General features: G+C 36.8%; 1 protein-coding gene across 2 annotated transcripts; it reads left to right on the forward strand.

Annotated features, from left to right (window-relative positions):
* Positions 1-662: 662 nt before the first annotated feature.
* On the forward strand, positions 663-22600 carry Pdhb (Pyruvate dehydrogenase E1 beta subunit). Of its 2 annotated transcripts, XM_067761169.1 has the most exons (6): positions 663-725; positions 800-1036; positions 1496-1657; positions 14212-14623; positions 14860-14979; positions 15040-22600. In XM_067761169.1, exons 2-6 carry the CDS (start codon positions 848-850, stop codon positions 15225-15227), a joined length of 1071 nt encoding a protein of 356 aa, XP_067617270.1. In that variant the 5' UTR covers positions 663-725; positions 800-847; the 3' UTR covers positions 15228-22600. The 2 variants fall into 2 exon arrangements, with proteins under 2 accessions (XP_067617270.1, XP_067617271.1); XM_067761170.1 differs by lacking the exons at positions 14212-14623; positions 14860-14979; positions 15040-22600 and adding an exon at positions 12343-13042.
* The last annotated feature ends 1660 nt before the right edge of the window (positions 22601-24260 follow it).

Here is a 24260-nt window from a genome sequence, read left to right on the forward strand (position 1 = left end):
GTATCAAAACACGCGTCCCGACCTCCGTTTTAAGAATCCGAAAGCGGAAATCAAAAGTTTTATTTCTGTTGAAAGTTTTTTACAAAAAACTGTAAAATGACCTCGAGAGTGTCCGAAATATGAAGCCCGATCCACAGTTTTTGTTTTTTTTTTTTTTGCATAGATCGCCTTTGTGCGTTAGCGGCCTTCGGCCGCGCTTTTAAAAAGTTACCCTGGGTGGGTCCGAAACTTGTTTGGGGATCAAAACTAAATGCGCGCAGAACATCTTTCTGCATTAGTGTGTGTGTGTACAACACATCTGGGAAAAACCAACAACCGCATGAAAATTTGAACCGATTTTTTGCTTATATCTTATGACGGAAATAAAAATTTAAATTTTCGCTTTCGGACTCTAAAAACGAAAGTCGAGGCGCTTCTTTTGATAATACCTTTGAAAATTTTTATAAAAATTAGGTGGTGTACCATCTTGTGAAACGTTACCAAAATAAACACAAACATTTGCCGCAATGTAACGCTCGATTGTCGCTTAATGTGCTTTACCAAAATATGTCGTACTGTAAAGAGCCTGCGCAGCGTAATGTGCGCGCACCTTTAATTTAGGAAAACAAATTGCTTCGAGTATGGCAAGGCCATATGTTGACTTTTCTTATTGGAGTTTCACGTTTTCTTCCACCGATCTGTCAGATGTTTTTTTCGACAGCAGGTTGGAATTACGTTAGCGGGCGGTACGCGCTAAAAATATTTTATTTTACAGTCATAATTATACAACTAATAAAAAATTAATTGGGTTTTATTTCAGTTTAACGACTAATCGAACAAAAAATTTCAGTGCGAAAAAATTACGATAATGCAGCCAGTGAAAGTGATGCTCTCAAGCGTGGCACGACGTGCCTTCTCAACATCACAAAAAAGCCTTGCGGCGAAGCAACTCACAGTACGTGAAGCCCTAAACACCGCTATGGATGAGGAAATGGCACGAGATGATCGTGTATTTTTAATGGGTGAAGAGGTTGCTCAATACGATGGCGCCTACAAAGTAAGTTAGATCTAACATACCATTTTCCGATGGTAATCTTAATCACAGCCTTGCATGATTACGTAAAAGGTTAAAAACGCTGACCGAATTAATTGGTGTATGTAGCATGTGTGTGCTTTCGTTGACAATTGTGGAATAGCTAATGGCATGATAAAAACAGGCGCAGTGAAAAACATGCGTCAGGGTAAAATATAGCTTTGAATAGCCAGTTTTTAAATTTCTAATGTAAGGTCGAATAACGAATAGCGTGCCTAAAGCAAAATCATGCAAACTTATCAGATAACCGCGTGCGGGCTGCACCTCTGCTTGCGACATCAATTGATAACCACTAATCGTCGGTTGTCTTAATACTTTTTTGTTTGACTAATCTTTAGTATGCTAAAGCTATTTGTATATGTATGCTGGGTCTAGCCATTTTCATTTGTATGACTATTTTGATTTCCTATTTTCCAACTGTAGGTCTCGAGAGGACTTTGGAAGAAATACGGCGATCATCGTGTAGTTGACACTCCAATTACTGAAATGGGTTTCACTGGCATTGCTGTTGGGGCTGCAATGGCGGGTCTAAGACCAATTTGCGAGTTCATGACCTTTAACTTTTCAATGCAGGCCATTGATCACGTAAGTAAATAGATCGTTTACCTACATATTCATATTTGTTATAATGATGTCGTTGTTCTTCAAATTGAGATTAATAAGCTTTATATCTGGTGTGTTAAGAACCGTCTTTTCCTTAATATAAGAAAGTGCCACACTGTGACGTATGGTAAACTGCTGAGGCCACTTCATACCTCCCTATCATATTACAGAAACCTTTCTTCGAACGACTCTTGAAGTTAAAGACTTGGGGGTATACTTCGACTCAAAGTTTAATTTTAACACTCACGTCAGCTTCACAATTTCTAAGGCGCTTTCAATGCTTGCTTTTGTCAGACGCCATTCCGCAAACTTCTCGACCCCTACACACAAAGTTTTATATACGTCCTTTGTGCGGTCCAAACTTGAGTATGCGGCTTTCATTTGGCGGCCCTACCACGCAGTTCACATCAACGGCCTGGAGCGGGTTCAAAAAATCTTTATGCGCTTCGTGCTTATTTCATTACGTTTCTCTGAACCGATCCCGTCTTATGAGTCTCGATGCCAACTAATATCCTTACTATCCCTAAACAATCGTAGAATTCTTTTGGCCTCGTTGTTCATTTTCGATCTTTTCACGGGCAAAATTGACTGCGCGCTGCTTCTTGAAAGACTATGCTTAAATACTCCCTGTAGAAACCTCCGCCACTTTGAAATCTTTTTCATAGGGCTGAGTAGAACTGTTTATAACTCAAAAGCGCCTATTAACAGAGCCCGATCAGAAATTAATTGCTTCTCAAATGTTTTGGATATTGATTTCTGCGACTCAAAATACGCTTTTCGACTTGAAACTAAAAAATTACTTAATATGAAATAATATAAATTCTTTTTGCTAGTGTTCTCCATAGCTTAATATAAGCTGGTCTCTGTAATTTAGTCATAAGTGTCTGTACTAAACATTTGTTACTAGACTAAATAAATAAATAAATAAATTTTTCCTATTCTTCACATAGTCGAATATTTATTTAAGAAAAGCTAGAATGTGAAAAACACTATATACAATTTTGCCTTAATAGTTCATGTATCGTTCAAGAAAATATTAGGAAACCTGAAAGTGTGATTAATAAGTTATAAATGTTTTATAACTACGTTTGCCATCTTGCTATCCTAATTTTTGCTACCTAGAACCCATGTTGGCGGCAACTCAGGAAGGACAATCATTAGTCCTGCGTTAGTCACGCATAACTCAACGAATTATACTCCATTGAATGCTTACATGTGTTATCGATGTTGATTGTTCTTTATGGATCTATATAGATCCGGTACGTTCTGGTAAGATGCACAATTAGGGTAATAGCCTGACAATCTCAGGAACGATTTCACATTACCACAATGAACGTTATAGGCCAAAGGTTACTAACATAACAGCAATACATCGCATGTTTCATTGTAAACAGAGGTAATCCAAAATTTTATATGTTTTGAGAAAACGCAGTTCTATTTTTTTTTTTATAGAGATCCATTATAAAGTGAGATTCAAAGGCAACTATGTCCGAGATTTTGGTCTTTTTGAGTATTCTATAAAAGTCAGCATAATCTTGTCAGTGGATTATCTTGGTATGTCGTAATATTTAAAACAAAACAAAAATTTTGAGTTGAATCAGTTTACTATGAAACGTGCGATAATGCAAGTTATCTGTCTGGACGACAGGCATCGGTGCAATTCAGGAACGCTACATCTAAACCCAGATAAATTAAAGAAGAGGTGCCGCAGGCGTCTGACATTATCACCGACCAAATTTACATTAAACAAATGTCGACCATATTGGACATCCTTGTTGACGCTACCGACTGTCTTACACCCAAAAGTACTAGGAGTGAAGTTCGATCAGGATCTACATTTTGGCGAGCATGCATCCCCAATTGTACCTAAAATCCAGATCCGTAATAAAGTCCTCAAATATCCTGCCGGCAGCACTTAGGGTTAAGAAAAATGTACGCTGTTGTTGATGTTGTATCGATAAGGACACTCCCCGAAGGCCTGCCTAAACACCGCTCTCAGAACCGCTACGGGCAGTCTTCTCCTGTCCCCAGAACACCATCTACAGAGTGGGGCGACAGTACTCCCCATTAGGGAGGGGGAGATATGAATACCCAGAAACCTGGTTATCCCAACAAACATCTGATGGAAGATGTCCCGCTTCCCGGGACATAAGTCATCTCTGCAAGCATTATGAGGAAATACTGCACCTAAGCACTAAGTATTTAGAAGAAAAGCACAAAGAGAAGAAGTCCTCAGGGATATCCAAAAAAGGCGTCGGACATCTGCCGTTCTTAAAGATATTTGTATTTGTATTTGTGTTTATTAGGCAATTCATCCCAGCACAACAATTTGCAAAAATTATTTTACAGTGCTAGTCGGTAAAAGGGAACAATTAGGTAAATAGGAACAATTTAGAATTGAAACTTAAAGCTAATGACTATGGCTAAGAAAAGGTTACAATAAATAATATATTTAATAAATAGTAAATAAATAAAATAAACGAATGATAGAGTACATTTGTTAGAAGAAATCAGTATTTTAATTGTCTAGGTTATTATAGAAACTTGTTAATTCTTTATTGAAGAGCAGAGCATTGCTTATAAGCCTAAGTCTAGAAGGGAGCGAGTTCCAAAGACGTATGGAAGTAATGAAGAACTGGCGATCAGATATTAGCATACGATGTCTGAAGTGGGTAAGGAGAACAGATCTAGATGACTGGAGAAAATTTAGCCTCCGATACAAATAGTCAGGTTCCTTCATATATATTAATTTATGTAGCGCAGTGAGCGTTTTAAGTTTAATAAGGTTATCGAAAGAAATGTTTAGCAACCTGTAAGCATGATGAGAGACGTGGTCAAGTCTTTTCAACCCATAGACGTATCTAGCAATGTTGTTATAAACAACATTAAGTTTCCTATTACATACATAGTCACAATTAGAGTAAACCTCACAACCATAAAGCAGCGTAGGTATTAAGTACGCTTTTGCTATTAGTAGACGAATATGTAACGGAGTAAAATATTGTGTAAGCCAGAGTGTACGAAGCATCCCATACACTTTTCCCACTATGCGGAAGATGTGATCTTTCCATGTCAAGGTTTTGTTAAAAACTACACCTAGATTTTTTGCCGTGTCAACTTATTCTATAATAGTGTTGTCTAAAATTAAATTTTCCATTCCACTTTTATCTAGTGACCTTCTATGAATGACTATACATTTCGACTTCTTAGGGTTAAGACATAAGCCGTTCATAGAAGCCCACATACCAATTTGACATAAATCGTAATTTAAGCTATTAATACATGAACTGGTACGATCACTAGGACAGCACATATACAATTGTACGTCGTCAGCATAAAAGTGAATATTACAATACTTGAGAACACCAGGCAAATCGTTTATATACAAAGCAAATAACAGGGGTCCAAGGATTGAGCCTTGTGGGACTCCTCTTAAAACAGGACGTCAGCACAGAGTTAACCAAGTAGGTTAAGTGAGGAAGGATTTTAGGAAGAATTATTTTTAAAAATTTCGGACATATACCATCGAACCCCATATCATTAGACTTTACTGAAAGAATGGCTTGAACGACATCACAATCATCGACACTAGCAAACTCAAGAGGACCACAATCAATATTAGCGCGAATACAATAATTGTCAGCACATATATTGTCAGTTGAGATTGGCAGATTTACAAAATTTATATTTATCTCGTTAATGTCTACATCAGGGAGGACAGAAATATCGCATTTGGATTTTCCGATACCAATATGATTAATCGACTTCCAGGTTTCCTTCGAACTCAAAGCAGCACTAAACTTGTTATTATAAAATTTCTGCTTTGCTGACCTAATGTTTAATTGTTTGCAGCGATCCTAGCTGCTTTGAAGCAGTTGTGAGCCTCCAGGGTTTTGTATCTTTTCCATCGTGAGTAAGCAAGGTTACGCTGGTGAATTAAGTGTTTTAGATTGGCACTGTACTCAGTGTTTGGAGATAGTAGAAATGCGAATGGCATTGCGAATAATAGCCTAGCTTTGCTTAATGTCCTATGCAGGCACCATAAAGGTTTCAACGTGGTGCACTTTAATGCTCGTAGTTTAAATGGTGAAAAGATGGATGTAGTCAGAGCGATATTTGAACAATCTAGTGTTGATATCATTTGTGTTTCCGAGACTTGGTTTAAACCTGAAATACTTGATGACCATTTTGGCATAAAGGGATACGTACTCTATAGGATGGATAGAAAGGTAAAGCAAGGTGGTGGTGTTGCTATGTATTGTAAAAAACATCTCAAGTCGAGAATCATATCAAGTATAGCTGTTGGCGTCACTGAGAACTTGCTAGTTGAAGTGTCTAGTTCAATGTCCAAAGTCCTTTTTTCGTGCGTCTATAACCCTAAAAATTGTGCAACGTGAAGGAATATTTTACAATGTTGTCCTCGGTCGCAGTTGATTACACTGATATAATTATCTGCGGAGATTTTAATGTTAATCTCTTATGTAGTGACCCGTATACCTGCCGTTTGTTAGACGATGTTTCAAGTGTTGGTCTTGAAGTGGTTAATGTGTGCGTACCAACAAGGTATGGACAGAACTGCTGCCCCAGCCTTCTTGACTATTTCATTGTGTCCGATACGTCTAAAGTCTTAAAGTTTGATCAATTATCCTTTATCTCAGACCATGATCTAATTTTCTGTTCATTTGATGTAGTGCTCGATAACCACAGTGCAGTAGCTAGACCATCCATTTCACCAGATTATCGACGACTGGACGTAAATAACCTTCTTGGAGACATATCCAGCATAAATTGGTCTACTTGTTGGAGCTTGAGTTCGGTGCATGAAAAGCTGAGATTTTTAAATGAAATTATTTTATACCTCTATACAACTCACGTTCCATCTCGGGTATATAGCAACAAATCTTCCTCTTGCCCTTGGTTTAATAGATCCGTCCGTGCTATGATTATCAAGCGCAATAAGCTTTATTCCCTTTGGAAGAAAAACCGAAGCGACGCAAATTGGCGTGCATACAAACTTACACGAAATGAGACCACAGCCTATATTAGGAGTAAAAAATGCAGATACTACAGTAAAATGTTGAACATATCGTTGCCTAATCATGTTTTGTGGCGTAATCTGAAAAAACTTCGTGTACATGTGAGTGAGAGTTCTGACTGTTCCCTTAATCCTGAAGATCTTAATGCAGCTTTTGTGAGCCAAGCTAACCCGTCTTGTCTTAATACCAGTTTCTCAACCCCTCCCTTATATGTGGTTCCTGTTTGTCAAGTATTTTAGTTTACAGCTGTTTCGGAACTTGATGTGGCGAGATGCATAAATAAAATAAGGTCCAACGCAATCGGTCAGGACAATATACCGCTCAAATTTGTTAAAATAATTGCCCCGTACATTCTTCCTACATTGACGCATATTATCAACCACAGTATTACTACCTCCTGCTTCCCTGATATGTGGAAGATTGCCACGGTTATACCTATTGCAAAAACTAAGTTTGCAGATTGTCCTAGTGACTTTCGGCCTATCAGCATTTTGCCAGCACTCTCGAAAGTCTTTGAGATATTGTTGTCGGAACAAATTCAAGACCATGTTTGCAAACATAGTCTGCTATCACCATTCCAATCAGGCTTCCGTTCAAAGCACAGTTGCTCCACGGCTATCATAAAAATTTTAGACGACGTTAGGGCATCCTTTGACAAAACCAGTTGACTTTATTATGCCTGCTTGACTTCTCAAAAGCCTTCGACTCTGTGAACCATGACCTGCTGTGCTCAAAATTAAAAAATTATTTTGGTTTTGATGACTCCGCAGTGCGGCTCATGCGAAGTTATCTGACGGGTAGATCCCAGCTTGTCAAAGTCGGCTCCGAAACTTCAGGTCTAAAACCACTATTGGCAGGGGTACCCCAAGGCTCTATCTTGGGTACACTACTTTTTAGTATTTTTATTAATGACATATTTAATGCATGCCAGCATGCTCATATGCATGCATATGCTGATGATGTCCAACTATATTTGTCGGGAAATCATGAGGGGACAAACGATTTATGCTCAAGATTGAATAATGACTTAACATCCATATTTGAATGGGCTAAGAAAAATGACTTATGCATGAACAGTGAGAAATCATACGTGTTGCCCATATCTAAAAAACAAATAAGTTTCTCAAGTATTCCGCCCTTGCGCGTTGCCAGTAATGTCTCAAACTCGTTTCAAAAGTGACTAATCTTGGTTTTGTTATTAACACGACGTTGTCCTGTGATGATCATGTAAATTCAGTGGTTAAGAAAGTATACTATATCTTAAGAAACTTACGAATGTCTGCTATTTATACTCCGGTCAATGTTAGAAGAAAACTTGCAATTCAATTGATTATGCCGATCATTTGCTACTCTGAGCTAGTGTACAGTAAACTGAGCTCCCAGTCTGCTCATAAAATTAATGTAGCATTTAATCATGTTACACGTTATGTATTCGGCTTAGCCAGATTTGATCATATATCCAGCTGGAGAGCGCGTCTACTGGGCTGCGAAATCTTCGAATATATGAAAGCTAGGAACAGCATTTTCCTTTGTCAACTTATCATGTATAAGGAGCCTAGTTACCTATATGATAAGCTAATATTCCCCAGGTCTGCTCGAATCAACGACCTAATAGTACCAACTTATAACTATCTAACATCTGGACGGCTATTCTTTGTCAATGCCATTCGCCTATGGAACTCTATTCCAGTATCCGTACGTAGTAGTTTAAATAAAAGCAACTTTAAAAATGTTCTTTATGCTCATTTTAGTTGAAACCATTATACTTCTTGTGTTTTCGCCATCAATATGTATGAGTGTATACAATGTTTTGTTATTGAATTTAATTATTTGTTTATTTTAGATACTAGTAAATTACGATAATTCTCTATGTTTGATGTGATTATTTAACCTACATAATCCTCTGTTATGACTTTTGTTCTTTTTTACATTGCGATTTATTTTTTTGTTGTACTATAAAAGATCCTAGATCTTATTGTACTAATACTATTTTTGCAATAAATGATGATGAAATGATGATGATTAAACCAAGGGGTATTATTGTGTGCAGCAGCCTTGAGTTTCACTGGCACATGGTTGTCGAAAAGCCTAATAATATGGTTCTGTAGGAATAATGCCTGATCATCGACCGATGTCAGCGTACGAATCAAGCTCCATTCGACCGACTCCACTGCTGCATTAAGGGAACTGTAATCTATGCTTCTAAAATCACGATACGTAAAGGAACATTGGATGTGTGACGTTTGAAAGTTGTAACTAAGAAATATCAGATCGTGTTTTGAAAAGCAAGATGCCGACAATTGATCGTAGTGGAGCAATTTCAGGAGATCATTCACAAAAAATAAATCCAGCAAAGAAGAATTTGAGTCAGTAAAGTGTGTAGGTGAAGTTACATTGGTGGGAAAAAGTCCAAGAGACTCCATACTTAGCTTTAGGGTGTCATTCTGTATTGCGAACGATTGCTCAGACGAACGATTCGCCTCTAAACGATTTCGTCTAGCAATGGTATTCTCGATTATTTTCGTTCGAACTTTACGTTTCTAACTTTATGTCAAACAGGAAGGCGAAAACAATTGTCAAATTATACGCTACCATAGTTTAACATAGTGCATATACACTAGCGATTCTTCTCTGAGGCGAAGCGAACGTTCGTTTCGTAATAGAGAATGAGGCCCTTAGAGTTGAGTCGACAATAAGGTTGGAGTTGAAATCCCCAGCAATGATTATATTATCATAGCTTATAAGTAGAGGCTCGATAAATTCAATAAAGCCAGAGAAGTCAACTCCACGATTAGGTCTGTATGCACAGCCGATAAGAAGCCTTTCATTATTTACAGAGAACACGTCTACGAACACATATTCGACAGAATCACTTGGACTAGCACTGCAGCAAAGTTTACAGGATAAACTACTTTTGACATATATAGCAACACCACCACCATGACCACGTCTATCAGCCCTGAAAAGTTGATATCCATTTAGTTGCACCAAATCATTTTTGTGACATGAAGAAAACCAGGTTTCGGAAATACATATAACATCTATATCAGAACCCTCAGATATGAATCTCAATTCATCCAGCTTTTTATATAGGCTTTGCGCATTGAGATGGATGACTTTGAGCCCTTTAGTACGTTTGCTGAATACGCGCAACAGTGTATGTAAGCAGTCTTTGGAACTAGACAACCTATAGTCTAGGACCATCACTATCTATGGGATATAAAGAATGCTCTGCGATGCGTAACAATAAAGACAACATAAATGATTGTTTACAAGTATGATAGGGAGAGATAAAGACGGAAACGAAGAGACTCAAGAACTTAAGTAATATACCATACATAGAAATTTATTTATTGATCATTATTCGTTGGCGCATCTTCAACTCGAAAGGAACTCGCGCTTTCTTCACCGGTATTCTCAAGACGCTCTACAAAATTCAAGCTATGTATTGCTTCAGGGCTGGCGTTGGCAGTTCGTCTGATATGTACCAGACCCTTCTTAGAAAAAACCGCTACTACCTTCCTTTTCTTCTTTAGACGGATCGCTGCCTTGAAGATCGCATAGTTTTGCTTGGGCAGCGAAGCATTTACATAAATCGGAGCATTTGAATTTATGCCCACATGAACTAATGTTTGGATTGTTTTGGCGCCTAAAGGTGCCTATACTTTTTAGCAATTTGTTTCTGTCTGTCGGCGACTGAAATTTGATTATTACGGCCGGATCTGTCACGCTGTTGTCTAGTTTCCGTAGCCGAAAAATGCTCATTATAGGAATTGGTTGCAATCTTAGAGTGGAACAGAGGTGATGAAAGACACTTGTTAAGTTTTCTCCTTCCCTAAAGGGCAATATGGCTCTCTTGCTTTGACGCATTGTTTTTGAGTGTTTTTACTTCCTCTTCGAGATAACCAACGCGCTCGAACACGCTCTCCAGCTGAGTAACTCTTGCATTAAGCTACTGACCTCTTTCTTCAGCACCACAAATTTGTCTTCTAGTTTTTTGAATACGAATTCAATGAGCCTTTTTTCCGAGTCCAAAATTTGCTTAGCAATCAGATCGTTGAACTTAGCAAATCGCTGATCCATGCTTTGCATTAAACTAGGAGAGAAGCCGCTGATCCGTTGCACCTTTTTGGCGCTATCAACCTCGTTATTAAGGTCGTCACCACGACGCTTACCATTGACTTGATCCATGGTGTTCGGAAAAAACGGCCCAAAAATAATGCTCGAAGAAACTGGGTGGCAGCTCTAACGCAGCTTAGATTATTATGACGCAACCAAGTATGCAATGAGAAATCAAAAAGTATAAAAGGCGAGACAGAGGAATTTAACAGCATTCTTTTTTTGGCATTGGCTTAGACGCAAACCACAAAATAAAGCTTGAAACACAAACAAACTTCAGTGACTATAAAACTTTTGGCGGGAAGATACACAGTTGATGAAGGTGTCAAGAAAAACAAGTTGACTGACAACAACAAAGCAGGATAATACCCTGAAATTGCAGAAGAAGAAAGCAATCTACTTAGGGAGACTCGCGTCACTCTAGCTCAACTTCAATCTGGATACTGTAACAGGTCAAACCTATCCAGAATCAACCACGACATGCATAATGTATGTCCTGCTTGCAACGTGTCCCCAGATGATACCAACCACCAAGCACTACTACAACAACAAAAACAACATAACATCAACCATATTTTCAACTGCAATGTGGAACCAACGCCTCTAACAACCCTTTCTCTCTGGTCCACCCCTTTTGATGGTGGAAGCTTTCTTTGACTCTCGTTAGAGGGTGTTGTGAAGTGTTATCGATGATGATGGTCCTTTTACTGGATATTGATCAAGGTAACCGACGATATAGGGAACGATTTGATATGATCACGTCGAACATTCTAGGTCCGTGGTATTTAATTACTTACTACTTACGATAGGCATGCCTCCCGCCGGCATATACTAAGTCCCTTAACCCTTCAAAGCTGTTGTTTCCGTTCGAAGGCAGTCCAATCACATATATATTTTTTCCTTTGGATTGGATTAAAATAATAATGCCTCTGACCCCAAATCCATGATGGGAGATGGGCCCCAAGCTGAATTTAATATTTCTACAACATGTCGGACACCAAATTTGAAACTGCGTGCCATGCTTGACTTACTAAGAGAAGAGCAGTTAGGTGCGCTTAAGCGAAGATATGAGGGCACAATTGATCTACATAATAATTTAATGGAAGTTTTGAGATCATTATTCTGTTATAAATCATTAACTCATATTATCTGTCAGCAAATACATATGTCTTTACGTTTGCATATCATAACGTATTAAAAATGTGAAAACATTTTAAACTCAAAATACTATGTACCAGCTATCAATCTTGTACAAGCTTCGATAAAGGGCCTATCATACAAACTTTCCATATTATATTGAAATAAGTTAAATATGAAATACCAACATATTATTTTTACGCTTCTTCAAAGTCTTCTATAAACAAATTGTAATCGGATAATATGGGTTAAATTAGAACTGCAGTAGTCTTAAATTCCTTGTAAGTTAACATCTTAAGATTATAACTTAAAAAAAATACTTAAAAAGGTTTCAAAGTAATTATTTAATTAACCCATGTTATCCAATTACCACAGGTCAATTTATTGTCACGCCATCCATACGCTGACTCTGTTACACGCGTATACAATAAAAAGAGCGTCGGTACCCATTTCAAAACTAGACGCCTAGCATTGCTTCAAACAACAATGACGAGGACACCAACAAGTAGTATCGGTGATTTACCAATTAAGCGGGAAATTATCGAAAGTCCACGTAATAAGTGGTTGAGTGAAATTAATGATATACTCGACGATATCGCAACACCGCAAGAAATTCACGCACCTACTTCAAGTACCATAAGCCATGGCAAAATAGAAGCTCACCGTCTTATTGTTATCCGTCGACGCAAAATGAAAAAACACAAGCTGAAAAAATTGCGTAAGAAGATGAAGTTCGAATGGGCAAGATTGCGTCAACGACGTGAAATGCGTAAAGAGAAGGCTTTCCAGGCCAAATTGATAGCTCAAATAAAAGCGGGTGAAGCCTTCAATGCAGAAAAATATGTGGCGGAGCAATTAAGGCAAGCAAATGAAGTTCCATTGCCGAAATTATGGAAAGGACGACGGTTGCCTGCATTCATCATCAAAGAGAAGTTGGGCATAAAGTGAATAGTTTTTAGTAACATAATTAATAAGCTTTGATTAAATGTTAATTTATTTTTAAAACGAACGTTTTGGTATTTCAGGTATTTCATCAGTATGTATGCATTATAACAGTAAATACAATTTAATTGCATTTGTTTGTGCGTAATGTTTTTGGATAATTTTTATGACCTGGGGTTGTGCTAGTATTTTCATTTTCATGTTGTTGTTGTTGTTGTATTAACGACAAATACACTCCCAAAAGGTTTTGGTACATTGCGGTATCAAAGCACTATTAAGGTACTAGCCCGACCATTACGGGAACGTTTACATAGTACGTCTTATAAACGTAAAAAATCAAATCTAATTCGTATCAGTTTAAATTTTAGTTTAAGTTTTACTTCAGGCTTACTAATTGGAGAAGCGGAATTGGTGGCAATACACAGGGCTGTGAATCATCTCGGGTGTTTATTTTCTCATACAGTCAGGCCGCATTAAAGGCCCTGGACTCATTCGTCGACAACGCAAAGTCTGTCACTGAATGCCGCAGATCTCTTAACGAGATGGCTCAGCACTTCAGTATCAGCCTTATATGGGTACCTGGGCACAGGGATATTGAAGGCAACTGCAGAGCAGACGAGCTGGCCAGAAGAAGCACCACCGACCGTATCCTTCCGGGAAATGATTCGGTAGATATACCCATAGCCACTTTCAGGCTTCGTGTGAACACAAGCACTATAAGAATTGCAAATGGACTATGGCCAGCCATATCATCGTGTAATACATCCAGGCTAACCTGACCCTCATATGACAAGGGGCGCACAGGAGCGCTGATAAGTCCCTGATAAGGGTTCTAACAGGGCATTGTTTAATATGCACGCATGGTGCTAGAATGGGGGCAACGACCTTCGACTATTGTCGCAGCTGCAAATGTACAGAAGAGGAGGAGAGTGTCCAGCACCTTCTCTGTCATGTCCAGCGCTCAGTAGGCGTAGGTTGGCCATCCTTGGTAAACCTTTTCTACATGACCTTGCTGAGGTCTCTAGCTATGAAGTCAAGGCTCAAGCAAAATATATAAATTCCACAAAGTGGTTTGACCCGCTTTAGGCAGGGTAGGGGTCCTCTGTTACCATAGTGTCCAGCTCAGCCCTTGCAACCTAACCTACTAATGGGAAGTTATCGCCTCCCCCTTGCCAAAAACATATAAGGTTTATAAATAAAAATGTTGGGAAATCAAGTTTGTTATTTTCGAAAAATACATAGATTTTACTCATTTACATTAATTATATTTAAAAAAGTATTTTTGTCCCCAAAACAACAAAGGTCATCAACTCAGCAGCTAAAACATTTTATATGTCTGCCGGTATGGTCAATGTGCCAATCGTTTTTCGTGGTCCCAATGGCGCTGCGGCGGGTGTGGGCGCTCAACATTCACAATGCTTTGCTGCTTGGTATGCACATTGTCCTGGCTTAAAAGTTATTTCACCTTATGACAGCGAGGATGCTCGTGGTTTGATGAAGTCTGCCATACGCGACCCCGATCCCGTGGTATGCCTCGAAAATGAGATGTTATATGGCAATGCATATCCAGTGGATGATAAAGTATTAGACAAAGATTTTGTATTACCCATTGGTAAGGCAAAAGTTATGAAACCTGGCAATCACATTACATTGGTAGCACATTCGAGAGCAGTAGAAACTTCCCTAGCAGCTGCAGCCGAACTAGCAAAGAAGGGTAAGTGGAGTAATTTGGAATAACAAAAAAAATTGTCCCTCCATAACATTAGTATCATGCCCTCAGAAAATAACTGTGTTTTTATTGAAATATAATATGCGAGCTCCTTAGCCGTTGCTTTGCACCTCGATTTCCAAAAAAAAACTGCGCTATTCTAAGGCTTTAGTTCAGCAATGGCTTAGATACTGCTCTGATTTTATTGTTATTATAATTTTTTGTTTTTAATATTTTTGCAGGTATTGAAGCTGAGGTTATAAACTTGCGTTCCATACGCCCACTTGACATGGATACCATTTACAAATCAGTAAAAAAGACGCATCATCTTGTCACTGTGGAACAGGGGTGGCCACAACATGGTAAGAGGGAAACAAAAATCAGTTAATGAAATAAATAAAAACATTTAATTTTATTGACAGGTGTTGGCGCTGAAATTTGTGCGCGTATTATGGAGGACGAAACTTTCTTCCATTTGGATGCACCCGTATGGCGTGTATGTGGCGTTGATGTACCCATGCCATATGCCAAAACACTCGAAGCTAATGCATTGCCACAGGCACATAATGTTGTCGAAGCTGTAACCAAAATTATTGGACCTAAAAAGTAGAAAAATTAATTTATCATCATCTAAATACACCTTAGTAACATTTAAGTTGCTAGATAACACTCTAATTCTCAAACAAAAAACATAAAACACGACTTAATTGCTTTCAATGGATAGTGACATTTAAGTAAACTTGTCAGGCATAACCAAAAAAAAAAAGGAAATTTTATATAGAAAAATAGTTAAACTTTTGCATATCGTTAGCTTAATGTGAAAATGTGCTAAGTCACTTTTTTTGAAAAATTGTATTTTAATGCAGTTTTAAAACTGAATTCAAAATACATCGATCACAAGAAAAAAATATTTTAATTTTTACGTGCTGTTTGCAATGATGTGTAAATGTACTAAGTCGTCAGCTGTTAAAAAAATGTGCTAAGTCAACCAGTCAATAATATCAATCTGAATTACTAGTCATTTCTTTGTGCGCGCATTTTATTTACTTATTTAATTCATTCAGTCTAAAAGTACATGCTTTGTTGTTGTTGTTGTATTAACGATAAAGACACTACCCGAAAGCTTTGGGTTGATGGTCTTTTGTCGCATATATATCCGGTACGTTCCGGTAACAAAGCACTATTAAGGTACTAGTCCGACCATCTCGGGAACGATTTAAATGACCACATTAAACCTTCTGAGCAAACCCGCCCTCCCCACGATAAGAAACTTGGGGTCGTCAGAGCCTCGGCTGTCAATGAAACAGGATTCGCCACGGTTAGGTGTGGTTGACAATTGGGTTTGAGAATCTATATATTGCGCTGCGAACCCCTTGAGAGGGTTGCCTACACAACCCCTTGAAATTGGATTCACCCAATTGAGACACACCTTTGGTGTTTGAAAAATGTTTTGCGCTGATCTAGTTCAATTCTTACATGTCGATAACTACATGCTTTACTAGTCTGTAGTTAAAAATAGAAAACAATTCAAGCTTAAACTTATATAAGCTGTTATTAAAATTAAGAACAATACTGAATCGATTTGCTAGGTGTATAGTCCTAGTTATAGGTTCATTCATAGCATAATTCATTTTATTAGTTATTTATAAATAATCTATTATGCCGAACATCACGCATTGGAATATATGGAATGAACAAATTAGATAAATCAGAGCAATTCGTGCTAACGTTTATTACATTATAGGCAAGCATGAGTGAGATTCAAGTTGTTCTGTCATGCAGAGCCTGAAGACCAAGCAATTTGCACCTGTTGGTATATGATGGGAGCCCTTCTGGCCAGTGAAGCATACGTAAAGCAATTTTTGTAAAAAAATTTTGAACTCTCTCAATTCTATAGGTGTTATATTCATAGAAAGGATTCCATATTATTGAGCAATATTCAAGACGACTTCTGACCAAGGATATACATATAAAGTGCCTTCAACGTCATAGGGTCCTTAAAGTCACTGGTGCTACGTCTACTGAACCCAACCATTGCAACAAATTTTGAAAGAACGAAGTCAATGTGACTAGAAAAAGAGAGTTTGGAGTAAAAAATTACACCCAAGTCTTTACTCTCTTGACAACACTATTAAGAGATTCAGCATTTAGTTTGTAGATAAAGTATGTAGCAGTTGTCGTTTTGCAATAAGACAAAACACAGCATTTTTTTTGAATCTAAAAATAAATTATTGTCTGCGCACCATCCGGCAAAAGAGTCCACATCAGAACCGTAAGAAATAGTTTGACAAATAAATAGGATTTTTGGTGAAATATATAGTTTTAGTGTTTTATTTCAATCATTAAAGGTGAGGAGAGATGGGGAAACATATTGAGTAAAAAGTGCTAAGTCGGGTGAAAAAATTTGTTATGAGTGCGGAAATTGTGCTAATAAGATAGCTGCTGGGTTGGCATACATGATTTTTATTTATCTTTTTTAAAGCTTCTACACTCAAAAGCATTGCAAGTAAGGTATCTTCATTCACAGTTTTGAAAAAAGGTTATTTCAAAAGTTATTCATTTTTTTCGTCTCCTGTAAAATTCGTAAGAGTTGACTTAGCACATTTTCGCATTAAGCTAACAAGATATGTATATGCACATGAAACAGTTATGATTTAAAGTATTTAAAAACCCGTTTATTCAAAATTTTAAAATTCATATTTACTGCTAATACTGTTGATACCCTACATTTGGATCAGGTATCAGTTTGGCTCTATTTGATAGTTTAGCAAAATATAAATAATACTATTTTTTAAATTGATACGGCTAAATTAAAACAGGTTTCTTTTTGTTCTGAGTAATCAAAAGTGAAATTACAAGACAGCACTAAAAAGGCTTAAAGCATATTCATATATTTGATACCTTTCGCGATGCAAAAGAAAATACGATACGAAAGCTGTCAAATCACATAAATTTTTTATTGGCGAATTTAGTTTATTATGGCCTGGCTTAAAAAGCTATACATGTACATATGTATATACTTTCTCATAAATTTTACATACGTTAAACGTATGCGAATTGTTGCTATATACCTGTCATTGTATATATTAGACTGGGTCGATTTATTAACCGATATCGCGCCATCGATTTTTCGATACGATTTAGGTTCAGGAAAAAAACGCATACCCAAAAAAATATTTTTCGAGCCTGCGAAATTTCAATTTTTATATGAATTATTTCAGGCTTGGCTGATCCATTTATTTTGGTGCAAATGAAAGAATTCAATTCACCATTCTGCCCAACGTTTCGCTGACAAATTTCAGCATCATCAGGGGCAACTCTGTTTATTTTTAAAAAACAAAAGACATATATCAATTATACATTCGCACAAACAGAAGAAATAAATGCACTTGCATTTTCGCAATACTCACTACAATATTAAACAATTATATTAGAGCTTAAAACTAGTACCATCAGTACCACTTCTTGTGGTAGTCTTGTCTAAACTAAATTGCTGTTCATTTTCTTATGCATAACAAATAAGCTGAAGCTATATTATCGGTGTCCTCTTTTTTGTTTATCGTCTCCTTCCTTCTTTGTAATATTCTTAGACTCTCTAATGTGTATCGCGTTATTTCTCTCTTTTCTTTGTCGATGATTCTGGTGTTGGTAAAGTCAGCTGCGTGGCCACTACTTAAAATGTGTTGAGCTAAGGCTGTGCTTTGTTTTTGCTTCTTTATATCCGATTCATGTTCGGCTAAGCGGACGCCTAATGCTCTTTTTGTTGTTCCGATATACACTTTATCACAGCGTTCGTCGTCGTTGCCTTTGCATTTTATTTCATAAACAACGTTGCTTTGTTGTTGTTTTTCTATTGGGCTTTTCATTTTCGTATAAATGCTGGATATTGTTGCATTCGATTTGTATGCAAGCGTAATATTTTGTTGCTTTAATATTTTCTGATCAAAGTTCTCGCTGAGTTTTGGTATGTATGTGACGCTATAATATTTTTTTGACACATTAGATGTTTCTGGGTTTTGTTGCTTCGTTTTCTGTTCTCCTGTTATTATTTTCTCTTGTGTGATCAGTTCGCGTATCAATTGCACTGGGTAGTTGTTGCTTTTTAATATGTTGTATATTTTTTCTATGTTAGTTTCGTGGAATTTTCTATGGCTTATTGTCAATATTTTACTAATTAAATTTTTCGCTGTGTTGATTTTATATTTCCTAGGTTGGGAAGAGAAATAGTTGATCAGACGTCCAGAGGAGGTGGGTTTAGAGTACCAGTTCAGAATTATATTGTTTTTGTCTCTATGTATACGGACATCAATAAAGGGGATGCTTTCGTTTTCCTCCATTTCTATTGTAAACTTGAGTTTTGGATGATATTTGTTAAGTGTCTCTAGAATCTTGTTCGTGTCGCTTCGTTTTGTTATTGCAAAAATGTCGTCTACATATTTGTTGATAAATTTGATGTCAATATTGTAGTGTTGTTTCAGCTCCGAGATGGTGTTGTCAAGTAGTTCGTCCATAACAATGGCTAAAGCGTACTTAATACCTACGCTACTCCATGGTTGTGTGATTTACTCAAACTGTGACTATCTGTGCAAGAACAAACTAAATGTTGTTTACAACAACATTGCTAGATATGTTTATGGGTTGAAAAGATTTGACCACGTATCTCAACATGCTGAAAGGTTGCTAAACATTTCTTTCGAAAATCTTTTAAAAGTCAAAACACTGTCCTTCCTCCATAAATTGATACACACGAAGGAACCTGACTATCTATATCGTAAGCTTATTTTTCTGCAATCATCAAGATCGGTGCTTCTTCTTAAGCACATCAGATACCGCTCGCTAACCTCTGAGCGCCAATTCTTTGTTACTGCAATACGTCTTTGGAACTCGCTACCTACTAGTCTTCGACTCTTAAGTAATGCTCTGCACTTCAGAAAAGAGCTAACATCATTTTTTAACGACTCTTAAACTGGATCTCAAATTGTTGTTGTTAAAATGTTCATTTCTAAGTCCTTTTCCTTTCTCTGTGTCTTCTTTCTTTGTTTGTTAAATACTATTCAATCTATAACCAGCCAAAGGTTATCATCACTACTGCTGTCTTTTAATATTTATTAACTACTTTTCTTTAGTTTTAAGATTTACATTTACATACATAAATATTTCACTATTGTCCGCTATATTTAATTTAATTTGATTAATCTAATATTATTATAAATGTTCAATTTTTATAGCTCATGCTATTCATGACTAGCACTGTTAAATAATTTGTCAAAATTGTTGTGCTAGGAACAAATTTTCAAATAAATACATACATACATACAATGTCCGCAATGGTTGGGGAGAGGGGATTGCCCATTGGCATTCCAAATGTTTGGAAGTATAATTTGTTATTGCACTTAAAATAATTGTTGTCTTTGAGACAAAAGTCCAGGATTTCTTGAAATCTTTTCTTTGGAATTTTTGTTGTTTCTTGTATTCTGTCCCATTTGTTCATTATAATCTTGGTTGCAAGCATTGTCGGTATATTTGTGAACAGGGAAATGACATCGAATGAGACAAACACTTCATCATCGGACAAACATATATTAGTTAGTCTATCTTTCAATTCATATGCATTTTTCACATTAAATCTTTCTGAAATAAGTTGGCTTGAGAATTTCTCCAACATATTTTGACAAATTGTAACAGGGGACCAGGACAGACGAGGCAATGGGACGTAAAGGAACTTGAGGTTTATGAACTTTTGGTAGTCCATAAAGCCTTGGCGCGATGGCTGCTGTGCATGTGAGAAGTTGTTTTTCTCTTCTCGTTATGTGTTGTGCTTTGTAAAGCTCATCTACTATTTTATTGTTTTTTCTCTGTAGAGTGTTCGTTGGGTCTACCCGTATGGTTTTGTATGTGTTTTTGTCTTCTAGTAATTCGTTCATCTTGTTTGTGTATTCCGATTCGTACATTGCTACCGTTTTGTTGCCTTTATCAGCATCTGTTATGACAATGTTTTTGTGGGATTTCAAAAACTCCTTTGTGTGGGCGAATGATGCTAAAATGAATTTTTCCGCAGCGTTGTGTTTTATGTTTCTTTTAAAGAGTGTTATTCTGTTACTTAGCATATTTCTTGCCGATTCTTTCTCTTTTTCGTCTTTTATACCTGTGATAACTTGCTCCATTTCAGCTATAGTATGTATTGGTGAGAAACTTGTTTTTGTTGTTGGTAGTGTGAATTTTCTACCAAGAGAGAGTACCCACCTGACTTCATCGGGAAAGTCGACGGTTGTTTTGTTAACAAACCAATTGTTGTTCTTGTGTATCCCTAACTTCTGCATCTGTTCGTATTTAAGTCTCTCTATTTTTGTCATAAGTGTTGATCGTTTTTCGTTGGCTTTGTTTTGACTTTGGAGGTTCTGTTGATTGGTGAACGCGTCTACCTCGGAGTTTGTTAAAGATGCTTTCAGTTGTTGTAGTGCGTGGTGCAAGTAGTGTTTGGTTGTTTTGATGTTAATGTTTGTCTGACTTATTTCGATGTTTAGAATTTTTGTGAGAAAAACCCGTTTTGAATTTTCCAGTTGCTGTTTGATTTTTCCAGATGTTGTTGCTGCCTTTACATTCTTTATGGAATTTGATAAGTAATTTGGGATTAACCCGTATTGCTTGCATTGCAGTAAAAACTTTAACTGTTCGATCTGTTTTGCTAGTTTGTGTTTTTGTTTGCTATAGTGTTTCAGTGTAATGCATGTATTTTGTCCATATTTGTATTTCATGTGTTTGTAGTATTGCTTCATCTTGTTTTCCCTTGTGTTTTTGTTTTTCCTTTTAATTTTGAATTTTAAAAATAAACCGTGTGTAGTGTCGGCAGGCCTTCCGAGAGTAAATTCTTGTAATTTTTTCGATCAGTTCGAATTAAGATTTATATGAATTATTTCAGGCTTGGCTGATCCATTTATTTTGGTGCAAATGAAAGAATTCAATTCACCATTCTGCCCAACGTTTCGCTGACAAATTTCAGCATCATCAGGGGCAACTCTGTTTATTTTTAAAAAACAAAAGACATATATCAATTATACATTCGCACAAACAGAAGAAATAAATGCACTTGCATTTTCGCAATACTCACTACAATATTAAACAATTATATTAGAGCTTAAAACTAGTACCATCAGTACCACTTCTTGTGGTAGTCTTGTCTAAACTAAATTGCTGTTCATTTTCTTATGCATAACAAATAAGCTGAAGCTATATTATCGGTGTCCTCTTTTTTGTTTATCGTCTCCTTCCTTCTTTGTAATATTCTTAGACTCTCTAATGTGTATCGCGTTATTTCTCTCTTTTCTTTGTCGATGATTCTGGTGTTGGTAATTTCATTTTTTTACTTTTTTCGACTTTGATTTTTAAGGGTTTTTTCATGACCTACTAAAAAAAATTTCATTTGATTGTAAAATTTTCATGTATACCCTGTCCGACCCAAAAATGTCTGCTAAAAACGTTGTCGATAACAGTTTTTTGAAAAAAAAAAATGATATATAAAAAATAATAAAAATTTTTTTTTTTTCAAGAAACTGTTATTACCAACGTTTTTAGCGGACATTTTTGGGTCGGACAGGGTATAATAAAGGGTATATTAAAATGTTTTTAGTAGATCATGAAAAAAAAAGTAAAAAAAAAATAAAATTTCGCAGGCTCGAAAATTATTTTTTTGGGTAAGCGTAGTGGAACTTTTTTCCTGAGCCCAAATCCTACCGAAAAATCGATGGCTCGATATCGGTTAACTTTCGTCCATACAAATCGACCCACCCTAGTGTATATATTTCTTAAAATACCACATATATGTACGAGTATATATGATCATTTTGCGTGGATTTATGCGCATGTCACTTGTGATTATTATTTAGAATATCTACTATTTAGTATCAAATTTAAAACTAAACATCGATTCTCATGAATAAGAAAACATGCAGTTCAAATAAAATGCTGTAATAGAAATTTTAAAAATTTTTCTTCAATTACTCTTAAGTTACTCAAAACTGCCAATCCCAGAGATCTGAATTTCGGTTGTTGTTGTTGTTGTTGTAGCGAGAAGCTTATTCCCCGAAGGCTTTGGGGGTGTTATCCTTTGCCGGATACACATCTGGTACGCTCCGGTAACACAGCACCATTAAGGTGCTAGCCAGACCATCTCGGGAACGATTTGCATGGCCACATTAACTTTTACGCCATCCCTCCCTCACCACCCCAAGTTCCATGAGGAGATCCTCTGAATTTCGGTAATAGCCAAGTGTGAAAATCGAGATAAGGGGTTTTAACTTAAGTTGAAAGGTGTTTCAGACTTAATTTTTTTATTTCCCAAATTAAAAGCAGAAACTAATTTACCGACAGATTCGAAAAAAATATTAGTCTCAATTTGATTTGAATATAAGACCTAACGTTTTCTCAAACCACACGCATGAGTATATTTCCCCATCCTAGAATTACCGAAAATTTCACATTAAAAATGTACACCCATTTAAACATAATCCCGATTTGCAAAATCCCGACCATTCATAATCTTTGCCCAACAACACCTTCCCGAGCCAATACCGGTAACGCGGGTTTCAGTATTTCTGCACAGAGCGCCCTTCTGGGTAGGCGGTATTCGGCTGTGTGCCTCAAAAACATTTAGTCGATCCAATACCGGCTACGCGATCCACAATTATTCTGAGCAGAACACCTTTCTGCGGAAGCGTTGTTGTATTAACTATAAAGACACTCCCCCAGGTTTTGGGGAGTGTTATCGATGTTCATAGTCCTTTTCCGGATATAGATCCGGAACGTTCCTATAACAAGCACCATTGAGGTACTAGCCTGTCCATCTCGGGAAGCCATACCGCCTCTCCACCCCTGGTTCCATGAAGAACTTGGGGTAGCCAGAGCGTCGCCTGCTAAATATGTGTACGATACATTCAATGTCATCCATAGTTGTAACAGGATTCCCCTCGCGTAGGTGAGGTTGACAATTGGGTTGCGGAAGCTCTAAAGCTAATAATGCTTTGTATTGCGCTATTCAACTCTTTGAATGTAAGTAGGCGTAATGTGTAATGAGGAAATTTAATAAATTTGTCTGGATTGTTTGTGGTCGTGATTTTTCAGTTGTCTGGATTTTGCCTAATCGGGACATTATGTTGCCGGGATATTGTCTTGCCGTTTTTTTTTTTTTGAGGTTATAGCCAAACAACTATGAGTTAGGTAAATTAAAAATGCATGCATGGTGTTGCCAGAGCCAACACCAACCCAATTTTAATCTAACAAAGTACAAGTTATAGATGTCTCAAAATTCGCATTGACTTTTGACAGTTTTTTCCGAAGGTATTTCAAATTTCCTCCATACAAAGTGTGAAAAAATTATTTTATAAGGAAGAAATTATGATAAATCAGTGAGAACTTCAAATAAAATGTTCGACATTTTTCGAAAACGTTTTCAACATTGGTTTGCATAGTTTCAGGTAGAAGATTCATAGAACTTTTTTTCTTAAAATATTAATAATAAAAAAGAGCTTATTTGACAAAATTAGAAAAAAAAACCTGCAAAATTTTGGTATGCCAAGGATCGTGAACATCGATAACACTCCCCAAAACTTTTCGGGCATATGTTTTTCGCTAATCAATCACTCAAATA

Source organism: Eurosta solidaginis, chromosome 1 (genome assembly GCF_040869045.1).
Source record: "Eurosta solidaginis isolate ZX-2024a chromosome 1, ASM4086904v1, whole genome shotgun sequence".
Lineage (NCBI taxonomy): Eukaryota > Metazoa > Arthropoda > Insecta > Diptera > Tephritidae > Eurosta > Eurosta solidaginis.